We start from the raw sequence: 25,632 nt of genomic DNA on the forward strand, positions 1-25,632 counted from the left end.
GTGAGGTTGATCAAACTTGAGGAAATTGGAACATGGAGAGTTGTCCCAGTTAAAATAAAACTTAAAGTAAATCTGTGCCCCTCAATGAAGCAGAAATAAAGTATTTAGCAGAGTAAGTGGGAGGATGATCATTATGACACATTTTTGTGACAAATTTCAGTTTTAGAAATGGATGTTCAAAGATTTCAGAATTTGCCTCTTGGTTGCTTACTCAAGAGAAAAAGACAGTGGGAACCAAAGGCCTAATTTGTTTGGTCCTGGAGCTCAAGCTTTTTTTTTTTTAGTTAAAGCTTGTCCTAACATCCTTGGACATCCCTCTTTAGTATTGGTTGAGCAGCCTTTCCTTTGCCCTGGCAATTGGCAACATACACTGTAGCACATTCTTATCTAGGAAGTGCCTTGTAACAAAATGAGGCTATTTGTTGGGTATCTCTTGGCTTAGCAAAACCCAAAATCTCCCAGCAATTAGGGTTTGGTGGCTAAATGAAAGAGTTATGTAGTGCAAAGAGAGGACTGGTTTCAAGTTCTGAGCCTGGGCCATCCCCAGACTGCTGCCTGTACTGCTTGAATGGAAAGTAGCATTAAATTGTAGCAGATAGCTCACCTATTTGTTTCTAGCTTTCAAGCCAGTTTATTCCTCTGGCTATAGGCTGAGGAAATGTGGTAAGCTTAGAAGCTGCAGAGCATGACAGAAGCATTCCTTTAAACTATCAAGGAGGAACTGGGAAAGTGGACTTGCTGGGGATGAGGTACATTTAAAAGTTCTCCACTTAGCACCACAACTGCCTTCCCCAGGATACCATTTCAAGGTTTTTTTAGACCATTGTGGTTTACCCTGTAGGAACAGACTGTCCCTTTGTTCTAGACTGCAGAAGCTTCAGCACTATCCTCTTGGCAATGTCTTTTTGGGACAACGAAGCCAATTGGGACCTTTCTAGGGAGCCCTCTGTCCCTCTTCCCCACCTTCTGAAGGCGAGGAACTTTCCTCTTAGAAGAGACTGGGAGTTCCCGGCCATGTTTTTGGAAAAGGCCTATGGCTTGTTAATGGACGCGACCTGAAAAGGAGGAGGTGCTTGGGTACTTTGAAGTATTTGAGTAGGTGTTTTGTACAGTATGTTGTTATGTATCTTCACAGCATTCATGTGAAGTAGTTTATCACATAACATTATCACATTCAATTGCACATAACAAACCCCCAACTATATTGGCTTAAATAAGAAACTTACTACAAAGAAGTCTTGATTTAATATGGCTCCAAGATTGGCTAATTCAGTCGCTCAGTGATAATACCAACAAACCAGATTCTTACAATCACTTTCCTCTGCTATTCTGTGTTGGTTTATCTGCATACTAGTTCACCTCAGTGTCCCAAAGTGGCTACTGTAATTCCAGGAAGGAAGTGCAAATAAGGCAATCCTTGGAAGCCCCAGCAGATCTGGCCTGTCTCATTCACTAGAAATGGGTCATCTTCCCACTCCTGCCACTGGCAAAGCAAATGAGATCATCTATCATGAGTGGCTTAGATTAGGAGTTATCCTCTGAGTCATGTGGATTAGAAAGACAAGTTTTGACTGCTACGCAAGAAAGAAGGGGATAAGGACTCCTGGGTAGGCATTCAGCAGTGTCTGCTCTGCCTAGGTGCTCTGGCTTTTAGAGATGAGGAATGTGAGGTTCAGAGAGAGTGATTTTCTTGGAATCATACATAGTAGCAGTGGGCCTCAGTCTCAGCTCTGTCCCAAAGGCCAATATGTTTTATACTGTGTTCTCCTGCAGTACAAAATAGCTTTCTCTCTGCTGTATAAAAACTGATGGTCTCAAAGAAAGAAAAACAAAAACTGATGGTCCAGGAGAATATTTCTGAACTTGAGTCAAGTTGAGGATCATCCAGTGATGTTTATCTAGTACAGGAAGCCTAGGAATGCAACTTTCAGAGGGCATGGATTTCCGTGTTCCTTAAATGCCTGTAGTATTTTATAGTTCTCCCTTCTGAAAGCAAGCAGTGCCACAAGGGATAAGGACAGAATTTTAGCCTGAGCCCCATTCTTGAAGCCCATTCATTCATCCATCCGTCCCACAAATATTTATGGAATGTAGCTATGTGCCAGGCATTGGGGCACATAGGCTAAGCACTAGGCACTGGGGCTATGACAGTTAAATACACAAAGACCCTGCTCTATGGCCTTAAGGGCCAACTCATTTGGGAATGAGGTTATCCAAAAATAGGGTATGCATGTGGTCAGGGGAGAGCCTCTTACAGCTTGCTTTTGGCGGAATTATTGGACCTCTTGCCTTCCTACTTGATATTACAATTCATGAACCTTTTACATGGGCTCACTCTAAAGAGGTGGTGAAGTCCCTGAATAGCAGAAGCAGATGGGAAGGCTTTATTGACATTAAATTGGACTGAATTAGGAGGTCCAAATCCTGCCTCATCAATGTCAACAAAGAAGACAGTGCCTGCCCCTCAAGTGCTCATCACTTCTGGGAGATGACAGTGAAGCCTGCAGTCACTTAGTCACTTAGTCTGGAATCAGTTCCAGAATGGGAAGTTGAGGGTGTGATAGAACCTTGCACAAGAGTTAGTATTTACCCTGTTGGGGTGCTGCTACTGACTTGGATTCTGTGTAGTCAGGTATTGAAAATTTAGGATACAGTGTTTCATTTGGTGACATTTAATATTTTGAAATGGAAATTTTCTGTAAAAGGGTTAATGGTTTGAAGAAGAAAGGCAGAATTGAAGTCAGAGGTGGGTTTGAATCCCATCCATTTATGAAATGTTTATTGTAATAGGTGCATGTAATAAGTGCTTTAAAATGTTAACTAAACTTTTTTTATTCACTAGCATGTAGTTAGGGAGGATTTTCTCTGCTTTATATACATTCCCTAACTTCATTAACCATTATATAAGGTATATTTCTCTCCATTTCTCAGATAAGAAAACAAGCCCAGAGGCTTAGTGATTGATGCAAAGTCCCACAGTGACTTAAGTGATGGGGGGGGGGGGTGGCACTGAAGATAGGGTATTTTTTCTCCTTTTCCTCTTTGTTTCAAGCTTTAAAAAGCAAAAGTACTTTGATTTTTAAAAGTCTAAATGATGTTCCTACTGATGTTTGGGATATAGGCAAAAATCAGGAATCATTCTTCAGCCTTAAATAGTTATCACCTCTCATTAAGGCAACATATGAAGGACCTACTATTTCCTAGCGAGTGTGCTGGCCATCGTAATCTTACAAAGCTCACAAACTAGTGCGGGAGGGGGGCACACAAACTAGTAAGCAAAACAAATTACAGATTGGGAGGATTATTAAGGAAATGCTGTGATAGAAAAACGGGCCCCCATCATAGATCGGTGATCCGGAAAAGACCTCTCTGAAATAAGTCTTAGGTTGAGGTATAAAAGGAAGCATCGCGGGGCTGGAGAGGGAAGAAAAGGTGAGTGTGAAGAAAAAGGAGAGGCTCTGTTCCTGGCCAAGGGAAGAGGGGCGCCAGGTCGGAAAGGGAAGCGCTTTGCCTGTTGTGGGAATTAGCAGATCAGTATAGCTGTAGCATAGTGATGAGGAAAAGTCTTGCTTGAGGAGAAAGGAAGGGCCCATTTACGCGGTGCGTTTTGGCACCGGGAAAGCGTGATCTCAGCGTGATGAGACGCTATTAAAGCGTTTCAAACAAGGAAATTATCCGATACGTTGTGTAATGTCCTCTCAATCCTCTTTTCCCAAGCTAAATTGCACCCCCTCCCCCCCCCCCCAAAATGGTCGTCAAAGCAACCCACGGACTTGGAGTGATCAATTATGGTGGTCACTTGACCGCCTGCTGAGGAGGAGGCGCGTGGTGCCGCCCAGGCTGGGCGGGGCGGGAGGGGCTCCTTAAGGAGGGTGGCTCTGCCCTAGACGTGCTCTGCCCTAGTCACTCTCAGCTGCAGGTCCGGGCTTTGCTCCTCAGACCGGCCACGCTCCAGGTAGGCTCCTCCCCAGGTAAGCTACCCCCTCAGCGTTGTCGCCTTCAGCCGGCACGGCCCAGCACTAGGGTGGTGCTAGGAGTCCAGCCCCTTCGAGTTGTCTCCGGCCGGTACGGTACTGCTGAAGACCGTGGGAGGGCCCGCCCGCCCGTCGCGCGTGCCCCACGCCCCGCCCAGACTCGGCGCCGGCTCCCTGACACCTCCCCCGCTTCCTCCGCGCCGGCCGCGCCCGCACCGACGTCGCGCCCGCACGGCTTGGGGCGGAGAGGCGAGGCTTGGACGTCGGGCGAGTCCGGGCAGCGGAACTGACGCCAGCGGGCTTCCGGGGGCGGCCCCCGGGGAGGTCGGCGGCGGCGCCGCAGTCGTGGAGGGGCAGTGGGAGCGTAAGCGGCCGCGGGCGACGCAAGTTCCGCACGGGGTTCTCCTCTCCTCGATTCACGCTTCTCCTTCCTCTCGCCTAGTCGCACGCTGCCTCCCCACGGCGGCTCTTCCTGACGAGAGCTTTCGGAGTGCGGTAGCTGAGGAGAAGCCATCACCACCTCGCCTCGGGGCCGAACGAGGGTGCCTGTCGCGCCTCGTCGCCCCCTGCGCTGCCTCCTTGCCCCCAGTGGTGGGCGCCCTTCTCGCTCGAAGCACTCCCCCCAGCTCCATGAATGGAAATCGGCTCCGCAGGTGAGCGAGTCCGAGCTGCTGGCCTGGTGGGTAGGGGTGTCCCCAGAGCATCGTCGCTCCCTCCGCCCCTGCCCAGGTGCGAGAAGTGTGCGCGGGCCCGGCGGCTCTCCCCCGCCCCCCGCGCGGCCCCTCCCCCGCAGCCCCGCAGCCCCGCAGCCCCGCCGCAGTTCCCCGGGGCCACTGAGTAGGCGAAACTGCGGGGAGGGGGCACTGCTTAAAGGATTGAAGTTTGGGTATCTCCAGGCGGTATTACTCTTTTTTTTTTTTTTTTTTTTTCTGGAGTCTAGAAGGGTTTGTCGTCCTTTTTTGTTATTCCAATTGAAGGTGTAACGGCGTGCGCGTCCTTTAACCGGGTTGTGTGTCCCATGGAGGCGCTGGGCGGTCAGCTCTCTTACCTCTTAAGGTAGTTGTGAAGCTACATGGAGATAACGGAGGAGTGTTAAGTTTGAAATAGGTATTACTACAGCGTCAAATGCAAGATGGCATTTCATCCATCCCCGATTTCTCTTCTGATATTTGCGGCCGCATGGTATGTAGTTACTGAGGATTTCGGAAATGTCATATCGGCCCAGATTACAGCTTACGTGAGGAGGTGGATCTTAAAATTGCTGACAATATATTTTTCTCATTCCTCATTCCCTAGGAAAACGGATATTATATTCTTGGCAATTTAGAATTAAAAAAAAATCTTTTCTCTCCTTGGGAAAACTGCAGTCTTTAAGGAAAATTGCAACATGGGCAGTAGTTACCTTGAAAAAAGAAAAAGCTTTCTTTATGGTTCTAAAGTAATTAATTGAGAGGCATAAAGTAGGTGTTACATAACCGTTTGCTTTCCAAAGGGTAATACTTAATATGTTAAATTTGAAAGTGTGCTTTATTCAGACAGTAACAAATTTGTAAGTTAATTTTCAAAATATTGGTGGGAGGGGGCGTCATGTTACTCATGGGACCGCAGGTCCCTGAAGTTCACATCTCATTTTGCCAGTTTGGGAAGTGCTTGAACATAAGAAGAACTTAAATATAAGGAAACCAGTGACATAATGATAACAAAGGGTTTGTTATGATTAGGTTAAGAAGTAGAATTGTCAGTAGATGCAAACAGCAGTTAGGATTTGTAGAGGTGGGGTGAGGAGAGGGGCTTATTACAAGTTTCACTGTATGAAATTTTCTGTAATCGGTTTCTCCCATTTCTCTTTCGTGTGCTTTTTCTGTAATCTTCATATTTTCTTAAAAAGGGAAGCTTTGAAGATTGTGAAGAGTTTTAGACTTTTATTTGTTAATCATTGGTTTGTGTATTTCTGAAACTATGTCCTGCCTTTTTAATTTTTTAATTTTCTACTGTACTGTTTAGTGAATATGATGATCTCGGGCTATAGATAACTTTTACATAACTGTCCTTTCGTCACGCCTGGAAAACAAAACGTGAAAGTTAAACACTTTATTGATTGTCCTAATATTTTAAAAAATAGTTCAGTTTTTTTTTAAACTTCTTTTGTCCTTTGGGTTTTTCATACAAAATTATGCCTCAGGGCGTGGACAATATCTTAGAAAATATTTCTGAAGTCCAACCACCTAGCCGACTGGTCCAACTAGCCAGGTACGATTCAGTAAATGCTCCTATGAATTCTTGAGCTATAGATAAGTTTTACATCTTTTTGCATGTGTCATTGCTGAAATTTATACCCGTTAAATTGTCTTCACATCTGGGGAGGTAGAGTTAGATAATGTCTATCTCATCTTAGATATCTTGAAACTCAAAAGGTTGTTCTTCAAGGATGTTTATACATGATTAACTGTAATAATGAAGTTAAAATATAGTCTGTCTCAAGGTTGTCATCATCAAAAACAAAATTTTCATTCTTCCTGAGACTTACATGTAATTGTTATGCTGCATGTGAAATTGAAAGCACAGTTGGGCAAAATGTGCAACGAAGTTTTAAATCCAGAATTGGGCAGGTATAGAGAGGGGTGCCTGGCTGGGTCAGTGGAGTGTGCGATTCTTGATCTCAGAGTTGTGAGGGAGAGCCCCACCATGGGTGTGGAGATTACTTTAAAATCTTTAAAAGGAAAAATTAAAAAAAAAAAAGAATTAGACAAGTATGTATTTTGGTTTACAATTTTTTAATACAGGTGAGCCTCGGTGGCTCAGTCAGTAGAGCATGTGACTCTTGATCTCTGGGTCAAGAGTTTGAGACCCACCTTGGGTGTAGAGATTACTTAAACAATTTTTTTTGGACATAAATGCTCTCTGATAGTCTGTTGAGTCAGTGTTGGATCTTTGTACCAATTTTTTTTCAAAGTTTTGTGTGTGTGTGTGTAGATTCTTAGGAATTATGACAGGATATTTTATTTTTTTATTTTTTATTTATTTATTTTTTTAAACATTTATTTATTTTTGAGACAGAGAGAGACAGAGCATGAACGGGCGAGGGGCAGAGAGAGAGGGAGACACAGAATCGGAAACAGGCTCCAGGCTCTGAGCCATCAGCCCAGAGCCCGACGCGGGGCTCGAACTCACGGACCGCGAGATCGTGACCTGAGCTGAAGTCGGACGCTCAACCGACTGAGCCACCCAGGCGCCCCTATGACAGGATATTTTAAATGCTAGTTGTTAGGTAGATACATAGAAAACTTAAAATTTACATTGGAAGACTTAGGATACAAATACTATATAATTGTTTCTCACTAAAAGTTAATATTTGTACTTCCTTTTTGCATGTAATACTTAAAGCGACTCTTAAGGGTGTCCTGTACAATGTACTGATTTAGTACTATGTGAACTTTGATTTAACCCGAAAAGGTGGCACAGTTGGGTTTTTAGCTATAACAGTAGTTTTGCATTTTTTCCTAGAGGTACTTCCGACGGAACCCTGTTTTTTATGGTTTAGTTACATTTGGACTAAAAGTATACGTTTTGTTTTTATTTACAAAGGTTTTTTTAAAAAAGTAATCTCTGTACCCAACGCGGGGCTTGAATTTACAACCCCGAGATCCAGAGTCGTGTGCTCTACTGAGTCAGCCAAGCACCCCTAAAAGCATATGTTTTAATTCCAAATAAAGTGTGAATAGAAGCAGAAATGTACATTGAGATATGAGTTCTCATGAGTAGCAATTTTTAGGACATTAATACTCTAGTCTGTATTTTTAGGTAAAGTCAGACTACTGTTTAGGGTAGAAGGAAATGTACTTAGCTGCAATGGAAGAAAAACACTGTTACTTTAAATTAATGATAGGCAAAATGATTTGACATGTTTGGTAGTTGTTTTATACAAGGGGTGACTAGACCATCTTAATGATACTCTTAAATTCATGTTTGGATCTACATTTCTTTAATAATAAAAATCTAGAAAAATCATTCAAGAACAAGTTCCAAAGGAACAGAAGTTGCATGTATGGAAACTAGATTTGAATGAAATGAATTAAAGTTGTAGATTCAAATTAACTAAAATATATAATGCCATTAGGTTCTCAGTTTAGTAACTAAAATAATCTTTTTAAAATCACTTTGGGATGTAAGTTTTCTCACTTGTAGATTTTTGTCTTGAAGAAAAAAAAATGTCAAAATGCTGCTCTGTCTGGAGAATATGAATTTTGGAGGTAGAAAAGGTTTTTCTACTTGGTTGCTACTTAAATTTTAGCTTGTGCTGTTCTTGAGTGGCCATGATAATTTTTTCCCTAGTATTTGCTGCTCTTGACTGGCAGTGGGACTTACAAAAATATGCGTGATTATTTTGATTTGTTTTAGAACTTAATTTCTCTGATAGTGATAGAACACCCTGAGGGAATATAGAAAAGGAGGCAAGAAACAATTTTGTTCTTCTCAACAAAGATTTAAAGGAGAAAAAGAACATATAGGTAACTCTCAAATGTAATTTGATTAACATAATAAAGACCTTTAAAAATTATCCGTGATTCCATCACCCTGATCACTTTTTAAATTTCTAAGCCAGATTTCAAACTAGTAAATCTATTTTTAAAAAAATAAGGAATTAAGTAATTGAGGAAAGTGGCTAGAATGAATGAAATGATTTCAAGATGCTACTCCCTTTTGCTCTTTTGGAGACTATTATGTACTAAATTGTCAACTTAGATTTAATTCATATTAATTTATATTTTCCAGTGGGAACATTGTATTTGTTTGGTTCTATAAGCCTGGCCTGAGAGCATGCAAAGAGGCCTGGGGCCCTGTAAAGGGATATTTCCTGGAAGAGTTCTCTGTTGTATATGGAAAAACCCTAGTTTAGAATAGAATTCTTGCTAAACTGACATAAATTATTGTATTCTAGTTGAATACTATGTTGCTTTCTATCACAAGCATCTTTTTCACATTGATTTTTATAGTATTTAAATACTTGAGGGTCTATCTGAAAGATGAAGTAAGTAAATATTTTGTTAATCTAACAAAACATTTATGATACTTAAAACTAGAATCTAAAGGAATTTATAGGGGATTTTTGTTTTTGTTTTTTTTTAATAGATGAGGGAATAAGGCGAGTGATAGTTCTTTTTTTGGGAAAGTAAAACTAAAAATATAACTTAAGAATAGTATCCTTTCCAAACCTATTTAGTGTTCATTTGTTGGAATAAACAGTATTCACCAGACATTCCTACTTCTAATTCAGTTGTCTAGGATACCCAATAGACCCCCATTCTTGGCTCATTAACAAAACAGATGTGAGAAAGAATATTGTGTGGTTTTTCAACCATAATGGTTATGCTGTTAGGATACATGAACAGCCTTTCTGTATTTGGAGTTTCTGTAGTTTTCTGCCATTATCTGTGTTAATATTAACAACTTTCTTTGACTAATCATTGCTTTAAAAAAAAAAAGACTATTGAGATTTAGCAAAACCATGTTAAACTGTTTTTTCTTAATGTGGGCTTTTTGTGATTTGGTTAAAATAAAAAATTATTTTATGAAATACATTATTATGAAATAATAGTGAAGTAACTTATAAGAATTCTTTGTTTTGTATCATCCAGTTTTTTCTACATTATAAAACTACATTATTTCTAAATTGTCAAGTTTTTGAGAAATGAGAAGGTATCTACAGAATATAAACATGAGATATTTTTGTATTTTTCATTTGTGGAAGGAATTTTGCAAGAAAATATTCTCAATTGTAGATTTACATAATACTATTTTTGAATCATTACTTGATATTTTAACTGAAGTTCATTACTGTGTCTCAGAATTAAAAAAAAAAAGGTTAAAAAATAGATTGCAAAATGGGTTAATACCTTAGCAATGAAGTCTTTTTTTTTTTTTTTTTTTTTTTTTTTTTTTTGAACAAGAAAGTTCTGCCTTCTAAATTAGGACTTGATCTATCTGTATATTTAACATCAACATGGCATTACTCTAAAATTACTCAAAACTTTTTTATCTAATTTTTTTTTTTTTTTTTTTTTTTTTTTAAGAAAGAGACAGACTGCTGGCCCGGTAGGGGCAGAGTGAGAGGGAGACACAGAACCAACCAGGCTCCAGGCTCTGAGCTGTCAGCACAGGGCCTGATGTGAGGCTCAAACTCACGAACCATGAGATCATGACCTGAGCCACCCAGGCGCCCCAAAAATTTTCTAAAATTTTTGCTTGGGTACTCAAAAAGTTTTTCAAAAGCTACCCAGCCTTTAATTCTGAAATAAATCTCGATACATTTCCATAGGGCAGGACCTACTTGGGCCATGTCCTCCCTTGTTTTCAGGGGGCACAATGCCTTTTTAAAAATAGTTCCCCAGTACTGCCATCTGAGAAATTTTACCCTCAGCAGGCTGAATCTTCTACAAGTGATTATTAAGCTATAGTGAATATAATAAATGTAATATGGTAATAAGTGCACTGTTTGTATAAGTTCATCGAATGAATAGGTAGAATTAGTATGTGGGAGGTTACGAAAATCTCTTGCTAATGTTTACTGCTTAGCCTTGTGGGTATATGTAGTAAACAGTCATTTTATTATGTCAAATTTTGAGGCCAACACAATGTTTATTTTTCCAAAACAAAAATCGAATGTTTTCCTGACTATAAAATAAAACATTATTTTATTTTTTTAAATGTTTATTTTTGAAAGCACACACACAAGTGGGGAGAACATAGAGAAAGGGGGACAGAGGATCCAAAGTGGGATCCATCCTGACAACAGAGAGCCTGATGTGGGGCTTGAACTCCAGAACTGTGAGATCATGACCTGAGCCAAAGTCGGACGCTTAACTGACTGAGCCACCCAGGCACCCCATATATTTTCAAATCTAGTAGGCAATGTATGTATTTGTTAAATAAATGTGCTTCACTGGAAGTATAATTTGTTGTGTTGACAGAATTGTTTCTTCATTAATTTACATTAAAATATTTTTTGGATACTTAAACTTGATTTTATAATAACAGTAGTTTGTTACATTGCTTATTCATGAAACAATTTTGGTCTTTTGCCAGTTTGTATAAATAACACCCAGCAAAATAATGGAAAACAATTTGGGTGTGTGATATAGTGCACAAAGCATGGGTTTTGGAGACAAATCCTGGCTCTCAAATTAACTGACTTGATAATGATGTGTCATTGTAGATTCAGTGATTGTAACAGATGTACCACTCTGGTGTGGGGTGTTAATAGTGATTGAGGCAGGCTAAGTCTATTTAAAAGAATTAACTGACTTTGGGCAGTGCATTTAATCTTCCTTAACCTTAATTTCCTTGTCTGTACAATGGGTGCTAAAAAAAGTATGCAAGGGAAATGGTACTTCTCTTCCTACTTTTTAAGACCTTTTATTATAGAGAATTAAGGGTGTATACAAATAGGCAGAATTACATAATAAGCTATTATGTACCCATCATTTAAACCCAATAATCCTCATCCACATCCAGTTGTGTCCCTTCCTATTTCCCATGACCTTGTACTTTTTTGAAGCATATTCTAGTCATAATGCTATTTCATTCATAAATGTCTGCTAAGTGCTTATAAAAAATACAGAGTCTTGGGGCGCCTGGGTGGCGCAGTCGGTTAGGCGTCCGACTTCAGCCAGGTCACGATCTCGCGCTCTGTGAGTTCGAGCCCCGCGTCAGGCTCTGGGCTGATGGCTCAGAACCTGGAGCCTGTTTCCGATTCTGTGTCTCCCTCTCTCTCTCTGCCCCTCCCCTGTTCATGCTCTGTCTCTCTCTGTCCCAAAAATAAATAAATGTTGAAAAAAAAATTCTTTAAAAAAAAAAAATACAGAGTCTTTAAACCATAGTACCATTCTCATTGCAAAATAATAATATTCCTTTATATCAAATATCTGGTCAGTGTTCAATTTCTACTTGTCTCGTATATTATACTTTTGTTTCTAGTTTGCTTTGGTTTATTTTTTCATTTTTGAATTCAGATCCAGTAAGTTTCACACATTGTGATTGATATGTCTTTTAAAAATACCAATATAATTAATGTACAGTGTTATATGAATTTCATGTGTACAACATAGTAATTCAATTCTGTGTGTTAGTACTCATAAGTATGCTCTTAATTCCTGTCACCTATTTCACCCATTCCCCCCCTTTGGTAACCACCAGTTTGTTCTCTTTATTTATATTTAAGAGTCTGTTGTGGGGGCACGTGGGTGGTTCAGTCGATTGAGCCTCCGACTTGGTGTCCAACTTTGGCTCAGGTCATGATCTCATTGGTTCATGAGTTCAAGGTCCATATCAGGCTCTGCACTGACGGTGCAGAGTCTGCTTGGGATTCTCTCCCTCTCTCTCTCTGCTCCTTCCCCACTTGTGCTCTTTCTCTCTCTTTCTCTCTCTCAAAGTAAATAAACTTTTGAAAAATTAAAAAGGAGCATTTGGGTGCCTTAGTCAGTTAAGCGTCCAACTTCAGCTCACATTGTGATCCCATGGTCTAAGTTCAAGCCCCACGTTGGGCTCTATGCCAACAGCTCAGAGCCTGGAGCCTGCTTTGGATTCTGTGTCTTCCTCTTTCTCTGCCCCACTCCCCTTGCCCTCTGTCTCTCTCTCCCGCTCTCTCTGTCAAAAAATAGACATTAAAAAACCAAAAATAGACATTAAAAAAAAAGCATTGGGACGCCAGGGTGGCTCAGTCAGGTAAGCGTCCGACTCTTGATTTCAGCTCAGGTCATGATCTCATGGTTGTGAGATTGAGCCTGACGTCAGGCTCTGTGCTGAGTGTGGAGCCTGCTTGGGATTCTCTCTCTCACCATCTCTCTCTGCCCTTCACACACACATGCTATCACTCTCTCAAAATAAACATTAAGGGTTGGCTTTAGCTCAAGCGGTTACTTCACCTGTGGTTATCAAAATAAACTTTAGGGGCGCCTGGGTGGCGCAGTCGGTTAAGCGTCCGACTTCAGCCAGGTCACGATCTCGCGGTCCGTGAGTTTGAGCCCCGCGTCAGGCTCTGGGCTGATGGCTCAGAGCCTGGAGCCTGTTTCCGATTCTGTGTCTCCCTCTCTCTCTGCCCCTCCCCCGTTCATGCTCTGTCTCTCTCTGTCCCAAAAATAAAATTAAAAAAAGTTGAAAAAAAATTTTTTTTAAATAAAAAAAAAAAAAACTTTAAAAGAAATTAAAAAAACTAAAAAACATATTTTTAAGGTTTGGTTTTTTTGTCTCTGTTTTGTTTCTTCAATTCCACATATGTGTGAAATCATAAGGTATTTGTCTTTCTCTTTCAGTTAGTATTAGACCTTCTAGATTCATCTGTGTTGTTGCAAGTGAGAAGATTTCATTCTTTTATGTGGCTGAGTAATATTCCATTGTATATATACTACCTTTTTTATCCATTCATGATTGGTATGTCTTTTAAGTGTCTTTTAATCTGTAAGTGTTCTATAATTCTTCCCTATTCAGTTTATGGATTGTTTGTCCTTTTAGAGTTTCTCACAGTCTGGATTTTGTTGGTTCCATCTTCATGGTGTAATTTAACATGTTTCTTTGTTATTTTTAATTTTTTTTCATGTTTGTTTATTTTAGGAGAGAGAGTTTGAGCATGCCAGTGGGGTAGGGGCTGAGAGAGAGAGGGGGAGAGAGAATCACAAACAGGCTATGCTGTCAGCATGGAGCCCAACAGAGGGCCTGATCTCATGAACCTAAAGATCATGACCTGAACGAAAATCAAGAGTTGGTCACTTAACCATCCGAGTCACCCAGGCTCCCCTAACATGTTCCTTTGAATTTACTGTAAACTACTAGGACCTAAAGTCTTGATTATATTCGGGCCATTCCTTTTGAAGTTACTCCAGTCAAGGTTTTGTCCCTACCACTCTGTTGAAATTGCTCTTATCAAGGTCAAGAGAGTTTGCTAAACCCAATAATCAGTTCCCAAATCTTCGTTTTATTTGGCTTTATTTGATTATAAGTTGCTTCCTTTTTGAAATCCTCTTTTTCCCACTTTCTCCAAGTCCTCCTCAACCTTACTGGATATCACTTTTCTGTCTCCTTTGCTATGCCCTCTTCATTTCCCTAATCTCTAAACATTGGGAGTATCCCAGGGTTTAGAGTTCTTCTGTATCCCACCACAGAGTGGGTAATCACTAATCCAGTGGTTTCAAATACTGCTAATAGAGGGGCGCCTGGGTGGCGCAGTCGGTTAAGCGTCCGACTTCAGCCAGGTCACGATCTCGCGGTCCGTGAGTTCGAGCCCCGCGTCGGGCTCTGGGCTGATGGCTCAGAGCCTGGAGCCTGTTTCCGATTCTGTGTCTCCCTCTCTCTCTGCCCCTCCCCCGTTCATGCTCTGTCTCTCTCTGTCCCAAAAATAAATAAACGTTGAAAAAAAAAAAATACTGCTAATATGCTAAGGACTCTCACGTTTATGTCTCTAGCTGGACCTTTTCCTTGAACTTTATACCCATCTAACTGCCTATTAGACACCTAGTTGTATAGACCTCTCAAATTTAGCATGTCCTAAAAATCCTCTTGATTTCCTCTCCAAACTTGCTCCCATCACTCTTTCCTAATTCAGTAAATGACATTTGCATTCATTCAGTTGCTTAGACCAAAAAACAAAACAAAACCCTTGAGAGCTTTTTTCTCTCATACCACACACCTACTCCATTAGCAGTTCCCATCAGGTCTACTTTGTAAGTATTTTCCACATCAGCATCTTTCCCCCAACTGCTACTTCCCCAGCCCTAGCCAACATTATCCTTTGTCAACTAGCCTACTAACTGGTCTCGCTGCTTGTTCCTTTACAGGCAGTTTTTAATAAAGCAGCCTGAGTGATCATTTAAAAAAAAAAAAAAATTAAGTCAGATCATAATGCTTCTTGAACCAGAACCCTTGTTGGTTTCTCATGTCTCACGATACAATCCGAAGACCTCATGATGGTTTACAAATCCTGTGTGATCTGATCTCCCATTATCTCTGACCTCCTCTCTTACTCTCTTCTTGCTCACTGTGCTCCAGGCATAGTGGTCTCTTTGCTGTTCTTCACCAAGCAAGCTTCTGCGTTTTCCTTTATATTTGATTTTTCCTCAACCTGAAATGTTCTTCCAGATGTCCATGGACATGAGAAAACATGACTTGTTTTCTCACTTCCTCTGTTTTCTGATTACTTGTCACCCTTTCAAAGAGGCCTTTGACAAACCTGTCTAAAATGGTTAACTACCTATTTGCTTTCAACCCCTCCTTCTATCCCCTTAACATATTTTATTTTTCTTTGTAGCACTTACTACTACCTGATTTGCAAAAAAGAAATGCAGTGTAATCTGCTCCCCCCAACCCTCCCATAAAAGCTTCATGAAGACCAGGTCTTTATTAATATTATGAAAATTATTGTTCACCTGAGCCTGAACAATACTTGATAGTTGGAGGCAATAAATATTTGTTGAGCAAATTAATGAGTCGATGAATGATAGACTTTCACCAGATGTTAGTTTGTAGTGTAGTGTAATGATTAAAAATGCAGTCTCTAAATCAGACTATTTACAAATCCTGACTTTATCACTTTATAAGTGTGAATATGTTTTTTAATCTCCCTGTGCTTCAGTTTCTTCATAATATAGTACTTGCCTCAAAATTATATTATGAGAAATCACAATGCATTTCAAATATTAATAACACAGATTAACTATTGTTGTTGTTAATATTAACTTTAAATATTAAGGTGGAATATCCCCCCCCACAATATATTAGGAACTAGTTAAAGCAGATAACTGACTTATTATTTAATCTGTGTATCTATAAAAACTTGAATATGGGGTGCCTGGGTGGCTCAGTCAGTTAAGTGTCTGGTTTCAGCTCAGGTCATGATCTTGGGTTCAAGCCCTGTGTCGGGCTCTGTGCTGACAGCTCAGAGCCTGGAGCCTGCTTCATATTGTGTGTCTTCCTCTCTGCCCCATCCCCCGCTCACACTCCGTCTTTCTGTTCCTCAAAAATAAAAACATTAAAAAATAATTTGAACATAACGTTCAATAAATACTTAAAGTAGATATGACTTTTTATGTTTTTGATTATAAAGTTTTATTTATTTAAGTAATCTCTACACCCAGCATGGGGCTCAAACTCACAACCCTGACATCAAGAATCATGTGCTCCTCTGACTGAGCCAGCCAGGCACTGCTTTGTTTTTTATTTATTTATTTATTTATTTATTTATTTATTTATTTATTTATTTTTATTTTTTTTTTTTTCAACGTTTATTTATTTTTGGGACAGAGAGAGACAGAGCATGAACGGGGGAGGGGCAGAGAGAGGGAGACACAGAATCGGAAACAGGCTCCAGGCTCTGAGCCATCAGCCCAGAGCACGACGCGGGGCTCGAACTCCCGAACCGCGAGATCGTGACCTGGCTGAAGTCGGACGCTTAACCGACTGCGCCACCCAGGCGCCCCGTGTTTTTTATTTTTTAAAAAATGTTTAATGTTTATTTATTTTAGAGAGAAAGAGGCAGCATGCACAGGGAGGGGCAGAGAGAGAGAGAGAGAGGAAGACACAGAATCCAAAGCAGTCTCCAGGCTCCAAGCTGTCTGCACAGAGCCTGATATAGGGCTTGAACTCACAAACTCTGAGATGTCTCAAGCCGAAGTTGGATGCTTAACTGACTGAGCCACCCAGGCGCTTCTGTTTTTGATTTTTTTTAAAGATTATCTGGGTCGGGGGTACCCGCCTGGCTCAGTCAGTAGAGCATGTGTTTTTATTTCAGGGTCGTGAGTTGAAGCCCCACGTTGGGCATAGAGCCTACTTTAAAAAAAATTAAAAAGGAATTATCTGGGCCACCTGTGTGGCTCAGTGGGTTAAGCATCCAACTTCTGCTCAGGTCATGATCTCACGGTTGGTGGGGTCAAGCCCTGTGTCGGGCTCTGTGCTGACAGCAGTTTGGAGCCTGCTTCAGATTCTGTGTCTCCGTCTCTCTTTGCCCCTCCCCCACTTGTTCTCTCTCTCTCTCTCTCTCTCTCTCTCTCTCTCTCTCACAAAAATAAATAAACATTAAAAAAAATTAAAAAAGAAAAGGAATTATCTATAGGAGCAGTGAGATTAATGAGAATTGGGGATATAGAACAGCAAAATACTATTTTTAAGCCAATCTTGATAGTAACCACATGTAAATAAAATAGCAGAAAAAAAATTTTTAACACATAAAAGGTATTTTGAAAATGTAATGCCTGGGGCGCCTGGGTGGCACAGTCGGTTAAGCGTCCGACTTCAGCCAGGTCACGATCTCGCGGTCCGTGAGTTCGAGCCCCGCGTCAGGCTCTGGGCTGATGGCTCAGAGCCTGGAGCCTGTTTCCGATTCTGTGTCTCCCTCTCTCTCTGCCCCTCCCCCGTTCATGCTCTGTCTCTCTCTGTCCCAAAATAAAAAAAAAAAAAAAAAAAAAAAAAAAACGTTGAAAAAAAAAGAAAAAAAAAAGAAGAAAAAAAGAAAATGTAATGCCTAATTCTAGAGAGGGTAAGAGAGAGAGAGCTGGGGATAATGATGTGTTCCCATGACAGTTTGGCAGTAAATATCAAGAGTCAGAAAAACAGTTCTCTTCCTACCCTTTGATTTTGTAAGTCTACTTCTGAAATTGATATGAAGGGGCAAAATTTCTATATACCTGTTTCCCTCTGTACTTCCCCCCCCCCCCAAATAGTAGGTGCTTAATACAGGATGGTGCACTTAGTATATTGTGTGACATGTGGTACATGCCTGTTAATATTTGTTGAAAAGCTATAGTTTTTTTTATGACTTAGTGCCAAGCACATCTAGAATGTATAGTTTTATCTCATTTTTTAAAGCATTTATTTTTGAGAGAGAGAGAGAACGAGCGGGGGAGGAGTGGAGAGAGGGGGACAGAGAATCCCAAGTAGGCTCCGTTCTGACAGCAGAGAGCCCTATGCAGGGCTCAAATTCACGTACCACGAGATCATGCTAAATAAGGGTTTACCAGAAAGAAATTAAGGAAGCAATATCATCTACAATTAAATCAAAAAGAATGGAATACTTAGGACTAAATTTAACCAAGGAGATGAAAGACCCGTATACTGAAAATTGTAAAACATTGATAAAAGAAATCGAAGAAAACACAAATAAATGGAAAATGCTCTTGGATTGGAAAAATTAACATTGTAAAAATGCCCATACTACCTAAAGCAGTCTACAGGTTCAGTGCAATGCCTATCAAAATTCCAATGGCATTTTCCACAGAAGTAGAGCAAACAATCCTAAAATTTGTATCAAACCACAAACCACAAAAGACCACAAATAGCCAAAGCAGTCTTGAGAAAGAACAAAACTGGATGCATCATGTTCCCTGATTTCACATTATATTACAAAGCTGTAGTAATCAAAACAGTATGATATTGGCACAAAAAGAGATACATAAGTCAATGGAATAGAATAGAGAATTCTGGAATAAACCCACACATATATGGTCAATTAATATTCGACAAAGGAACCAAGAACATGCAGTGGGGAAGGACAGTCTGTCTCTTCAATAAATGGTATTAAGAAAACTGGACAGCCACATACAAAAGAATGAATTTGTATCCCTATCTTTTTTTTTTTTTTTAATGTTTGTTTATTTTTGAGAGAGAGAGTGGACAGAGCATGAACAGGGGTGGGCCAGAGAGAGAGGGAGACACAGAATACGAAACAGACTCCAGGTTCTGAGCTGTCAGCACAGAGCCCAACGTGGGGTTCGAACCACGAACCTTGAGAACATGACCTGAGCCAAAGTCAGATGCTTAACCAACTGAGCCACCCAGGCACCCTGAAATTGTATCCCTATCTTATGACATACACAAAAATTAATTCAAAATGGATTAAAGACTTGAACGTAAGACCTGAAACCATAAAACTCCTAGAAGAATACATAGGTAGTAAACTTGACATCAGTCTTGGAGGTGATTTTTTAAATTTTCATTTGCATGGAATATATTTTTTCAACCTTTCACTTAAAATCTTTGTGTGTCCTCACATCTGAAGTGAGTCTCTGGTAGGCAGCATGTAGATGGGTTTTTTTTTGTTTTTTTTTTTTTTGTTGTTTTTTTATCCATTCAGCCTCCACTCGATGTCTTAGTCCATTTACAGTCAAAGTAATTATTGATAGGTATGTACTTAATTGCTCTTTTGCTAATTGTTTTCAGGCTGTTTTGTAGTTCTTTCCTTCCTTTCTTTTCTGCTCTTGTCCTTTGATGATTTTCTTTAATGGGTGCTTAGATTCCTTTCTTTTTATCTTCTGTGTATCTACTGTAGGGTTTTGCTTTGTGGTTACAAGGCTTCATGACTTTTTCTTTTTTTTTTAAGCACCAGCAGTGCATTCCCTTCGTAGGTACTTAGCAGGCTTTAAAAAACTTGTGTAGAGCCCCTGACTTAGTTGGTTGGGTGTGCGACTCTCCATCTTGGGGTGTGGGTTCAAGCCCCACATTGGGTGTAGAGATTACTTAAAAAAAATCTTGGGGGTACCTGGGTGGCTCAGTGGGTTAATCGTCGACTCCAGTCAGGTCATGATCTTGCCTTTTGTGAGTTCAAGCCCCACGTCCGGCTTTATGCTGACAGCTCAGAACCTGGAGACTGCTTCAGATTCTGTGTCTCCCTTTCTCTCTGCCCCACCCCTGCAAACACTGTCTCTCTGTCTTTCTCAAAAAGAAACAAACATTAAAAAAAATTTTTTTTTAAATCTTGTATGTGTGATGTCTGGTATTCTACCAATTGCATTGTAGTGTAATTTGAAACTTCTTTACACATTGTCTTGCTTTAAAAAAAAAAAGGCTGTTTTGGGGCATCTGGGTGGCTCAGTTGGTTGTGCATCATGATCTCGTGGTTTGTGAGTTCAGCCCCATATTGGGCTCTGTGCTGACAGCTCAGAGCCTGGAGCCTGCTTCGGATTCTGTTGTCTCCCTCTCTCTCTGCCCCTCCCCCGCTTGTGCTCTCTCTCTGTGTCTCAAAAATGAATAAATGTAAAAAAAAATGTTTTTTAAAAATTTTTTCAACGTTTATTTATTTTTGGGACAGAGAGAGACAGAGCATGAACGGGGGAGGGGCAGAGAGAGGGAGACACAGAATCGGAAACAGGCTCCAGGCTCTGAGCCATCAGCCCAGAGCCTGACGCGGGGCTCGAACCCACGGACCGCGAGATCGTGACCTGGCTGAAGTCGGACGCTTAACCGACTGCGCCACCCAGGCGCCCCGTGTTTTTTATTTTTTAAAAAATGTTTAATGTTTATTTATTTTAGAGAGAAAGAGGCAGCATGCACAGGGAGGGGCAGAGAGAGAGAGAGAGAGGAAGACACAGAATCCAAAGCAGTCTCCAGGCTCCAAGCTGTCTGCACAGAGCCTGATATAGGGCTTGAACTCACAAACTCTGAGATGTCTCAAGCCGAAGTTGGATGCTTAACTGACTGAGCCACCCAGGCGCTTCTGTTTTTGATTTTTTTTAAAGATTATCTGGGTCGGGGGTACCCGCCTGGCTCAGTCAGTAGAGCATGTGTTTTTATTTCAGGGTCGTGAGTTGAAGCCCCACGTTGGGCATAGAGCCTACTTTAAAAAAAATTAAAAAGGAATTATCTGGGCCACCTGTGTGGCTCAGTGGGTTAAGCATCCAACTTCTGCTCAGGTCATGATCTCACGGTTGGTGGGGTCAAGCCCTGTGTCGGGCTCTGTGCTGACAGCAGTTTGGAGCCTGCTTCAGATTCTGTGTCTCCGTCTCTCTTTGCCCCTCCCCCACTTGTTCTCTCTCTCTCTCTCTCTCTCTCTCTCTCTCTCACAAAAATAAATAAACATTAAAAAAAATTAAAAAAGAAAAGGAATTATCTATAGGAGCAGTGAGATTAATGAGAATTGGGGATATAGAACAGCAAAATACTATTTTTAAGCCAATCTTGATAGTAACCACATGTAAATAAAATAGCAGAAAAAAAATTTTTAACACATAAAAGGTATTTTGAAAATGTAATGCCTGGGGCGCCTGGGTGGCACAGTCGGTTAAGCGTCCGACTTCAGCCAGGTCACGATCTCGCGGTCCGTGAGTTCGAGCCCCGCGTCAGGCTCTGGGCTGATGGCTCAGAGCCTGGAGCCTGTTTCCGATTCTGTGTCTCCCTCTCTCTCTGCCCCTCCCCCGTTCATGCTCTGTCTCTCTCTGTCCCAAAATAAAAAAAAAAAAAAAAAAAAAAAAAAAAACGTTGAAAAAAAAAGAAAAAAAAAAAGAAGAAAAAAAGAAAATGTAATGCCTAATTCTAGAGAGGGTAAGAGAGAGAGAGCTGGGGATAATGATGTGTTCCCATGACAGTTTGGCAGTAAATATCAAGAGTCAGAAAAACAGTTCTCTTCCTACCCTTTGATTTTGTAAGTCTACTTCTGAAATTGATATGAAGGGGCAAAATTTCTATATACCTGTTTCCCTCTGTACTTCCCCCCCCCCCCCAAATAGTAGGTGCTTAATACAGGATGGTGCACTTAGTATATTGTGTGACATGTGGTACATGCCTGTTAATATTTGTTGAAAAGCTATAGTTTTTTTTATGACTTAGTGCCAAGCACATCTAGAATGTATAGTTTTATCTCATTTTTTAAAGCATTTATTTTTGAGAGAGAGAGAGAACGAGCGGGGGAGGAGTGGAGAGAGGGGGACAGAGAATCCCAAGTAGGCTCCGTTCTGACAGCAGAGAGCCCTATGCAGGGCTCAAATTCACGTACCACGAGATCATGCTAAATAAGGGTTTACCAGAAAGAAATTAAGGAAGCAATATCATCTACAATTAAATCAAAAAGAATGGAATACTTAGGACTAAATTTAACCAAGGAGATGAAAGACCCGTATACTGAAAATTGTAAAACATTGATAAAAGAAATCGAAGAAAACACAAATAAATGGAAAATGCTCTTGGATTGGAAAAATTAACATTGTAAAAATGCCCATACTACCTAAAGCAGTCTACAGGTTCAGTGCAATGCCTATCAAAATTCCAATGGCATTTTCCACAGAAGTAGAGCAAACAATCCTAAAATTTGTATCAAACCACAAACCACAAAAGACCACAAATAGCCAAAGCAGTCTTGAGAAAGAACAAAACTGGATGCATCATGTTCCCTGATTTCACATTATATTACAAAGCTGTAGTAATCAAAACAGTATGATATTGGCACAAAAAGAGATACATAAGTCAATGGAATAGAATAGAGAATTCTGGAATAAACCCACACATATATGGTCAATTAATATTCGACAAAGGAACCAAGAACATGCAGTGGGGAAGGACAGTCTGTCTCTTCAATAAATGGTATTAAGAAAACTGGACAGCCACATACAAAAGAATGAATTTGTATCCCTATCTTTTTTTTTTTTTTTAATGTTTGTTTATTTTTGAGAGAGAGAGTGGACAGAGCATGAACAGGGGTGGGCCAGAGAGAGAGGGAGACACAGAATACGAAACAGACTCCAGGTTCTGAGCTGTCAGCACAGAGCCCAACGTGGGGTTCGAACCACGAACCTTGAGAACATGACCTGAGCCAAAGTCAGATGCTTAACCAACTGAGCCACCCAGGCACCCTGAAATTGTATCCCTATCTTATGACATACACAAAAATTAATTCAAAATGGATTAAAGACTTGAACGTAAGACCTGAAACCATAAAACTCCTAGAAGAATACATAGGTAGTAAACTTGACATCAGTCTTGGAGGTGATTTTTTAAATTTTCATTTGCATGGAATATATTTTTTCAACCTTTCACTTAAAATCTTTGTGTGTCCTCACATCTGAAGTGAGTCTCTGGTAGGCAGCATGTAGATGGGTTTTTTTTTGTTTTTTTTTTTTTTTTGTTGTTTTTTTATCCATTCAGCCTCCACTCGATGTCTTAGTCCATTTACAGTCAAAGTAATTATTGATAGGTATGTACTTAATTGCTCTTTTGCTAATTGTTTTCAGGCTGTTTTGTAGTTCTTTCCTTCCTTTCTTTTCTGCTCTTGTCCTTTGATGATTTTCTTTAATGGGTGCTTAGATTCCTTTCTTTTTATCTTCTGTGTATCTACTGTAGGGTTTTGCTTTGTGGTTACAAGGCTTCATGACTTTTTCTTTTTTTTTTAAGCACCAGCAGTGCATTCCCTTCGTAGGTACTTAGCAGGCTTTAAAAAACTTGTGTAGAGCCCCTGACTTAGTTGGTTGGGTGTGCGACTCTCCATCTTGGGGTGTGGGTTCAAGCCCCACATTGGGTGTAGAGATTACTTAAAAAAAATCTTGGGGGTACCTGGGTGGCTCAGTGGGTTAATCGTCGACTCCAGTCAGGTCATGATCTTGCCTTTTGTGAGTTCAAGCCCCACGTCCGGCTTTATGCTGACAGCTCAGAACCTGGAGACTGCTTCAGATTCTGTGTCTCCCTTTCTCTCTGCCCCACCCCTGCAAACACTGTCTCTCTGTCTTTCTCAAAAAGAAACAAACATTAAAAAAAATTTTTTTTTAAATCTTGTATGTGTGATGTCTGGTATTCTACCAATTGCATTGTAGTGTAATTTGAAACTTCTTTACACATTGTCTTGCTTTAAAAAAAAAAAGGCTGTTTTGGGGCATCTGGGTGGCTCAGTTGGTTGTGCATCATGATCTCGTGGTTTGTGAGTTCAGCCCCATATTGGGCTCTGTGCTGACAGCTCAGAGCCTGGAGCCTGCTTCGGATTCTGTTGTCTCCCTCTCTCTCTGCCCCTCCCCCGCTTGTGCTCTCTCTCTGTGTCTCAAAAATGAATAAATGTAAAAAAAAATGTTTTTTAAAAATTTTTTCAACGTTTATTTATTTTTGGGACAGAGAGAGACAGAGCATGAACGGGGGAGGGGCAGAGAGAGGGAGACACAGAATCGGAAACAGGCTCCAGGCTCTGAGCCATCAGCCCAGAGCCTGACGCGGGGCTCGAACCCACGGACCGCGAGATCGTGACCTGGCTGAAGTCGGACGCTTAACCGACTGCGCCACCCAGGCGCCCCGTGTTTTTTATTTTTTAAAAAATGTTTAATGTTTATTTATTTTAGAGAGAAAGAGGCAGCATGCACAGGGAGGGGCAGAGAGAGAGAGAGAGAGGAAGACACAGAATCCAAAGCAGTCTCCAGGCTCCAAGCTGTCTGCACAGAGCCTGATATAGGGCTTGAACTCACAAACTCTGAGATGTCTCAAGCCGAAGTTGGATGCTTAACTGACTGAGCCACCCAGGCGCTTCTGTTTTTGATTTTTTTTAAAGATTATCTGGGTCGGGGGTACCCGCCTGGCTCAGTCAGTAGAGCATGTGTTTTTATTTCAGGGTCGTGAGTTGAAGCCCCACGTTGGGCATAGAGCCTACTTTAAAAAAAATTAAAAAGGAATTATCTGGGCCACCTGTGTGGCTCAGTGGGTTAAGCATCCAACTTCTGCTCAGGTCATGATCTCACGGTTGGTGGGGTCAAGCCCTGTGTCGGGCTCTGTGCTGACAGCAGTTTGGAGCCTGCTTCAGATTCTGTGTCTCCGTCTCTCTTTGCCCCTCCCCCACTTGTTCTCTCTCTCTCTCTCTCTCTCTCTCTCTCTCTCTCACAAAAATAAATAAACATTAAAAAAAATTAAAAAAGAAAAGGAATTATCTATAGGAGCAGTGAGATTAATGAGAATTGGGGATATAGAACAGCAAAATACTATTTTTAAGCCAATCTTGATAGTAACCACATGTAAATAAAATAGCAGAAAAAAAATTTTTAACACATAAAAGGTATTTTGAAAATGTAATGCCTGGGGCGCCTGGGTGGCACAGTCGGTTAAGCGTCCGACTTCAGCCAGGTCACGATCTCGCGGTCCGTGAGTTCGAGCCCCGCGTCAGGCTCTGGGCTGATGGCTCAGAGCCTGGAGCCTGTTTCCGATTCTGTGTCTCCCTCTCTCTCTGCCCCTCCCCCGTTCATGCTCTGTCTCTCTCTGTCCCAAAATAAAAAAAAAAAAAAAAAAAAAAAAAAAAAATTGAAAAAAAAAGAAAAAAAAAAGAAGAAAAAAAGAAAATGTAATGCCTAATTCTAGAGAGGGTAAGAGAGAGAGAGCTGGGGATAATGATGTGTTCCCATGACAGTTTGGCAGTAAATATCAAGAGTCAGAAAAACAGTTCTCTTCCTACCCTTTGATTTTGTAAGTCTACTTCTGAAATTGATATGAAGGGGCAAAATTTCTATATACCTGTTTCCCTCTGTACTTCCCCCCCCCCCCCCAAATAGTAGGTGCTTAATACAGGATGGTGCACTTAGTATATTGTGTGACATGTGGTACATGCCTGTTAATATTTGTTGAAAAGCTATAGTTTTTTTTATGACTTAGTGCCAAGCACATCTAGAATGTATAGTTTTATCTCATTTTTTAAAGCATTTATTTTTGAGAGAGAGAGAGAACGAGCGGGGGAGGAGTGGAGAGAGGGGGACAGAGAATCCCAAGTAGGCTCCGTTCTGACAGCAGAGAGCCCTATGCAGGGCTCAAATTCACGTACCACGAGATCATGCTAAATAAGGGTTTACCAGAAAGAAATTAAGGAAGCAATATCATCTACAATTAAATCAAAAAGAATGGAATACTTAGGACTAAATTTAACCAAGGAGATGAAAGACCCGTATACTGAAAA

At 40.7% G+C, this 25,632-nt stretch overlaps 1 protein-coding gene across 1 annotated transcript in view; it reads left to right on the forward strand.

The window, feature by feature from the left end:
- The first annotated feature begins 4,338 nt into the window (after positions 1-4,338).
- Positions 4,339-25,632, forward strand: part of AGO3 (argonaute RISC catalytic component 3) — a 124,305-nt gene continuing 103,011 nt past the window's right edge. The window contains exon 1 of the mRNA XM_030325783.1: positions 4,339-4,627. Coding sequence (XP_030181643.1) covers positions 4,609-4,627 — 19 coding nt within the window. The 5' untranslated portion in view covers positions 4,339-4,608. The remainder of the gene's footprint in view (positions 4,628-25,632) is intronic.

Source organism: Lynx canadensis, chromosome C1 (assembly GCF_007474595.2).
Source record: "Lynx canadensis isolate LIC74 chromosome C1, mLynCan4.pri.v2, whole genome shotgun sequence".
In the NCBI taxonomy this organism is placed as follows: domain Eukaryota; kingdom Metazoa; phylum Chordata; class Mammalia; order Carnivora; family Felidae; genus Lynx; species Lynx canadensis.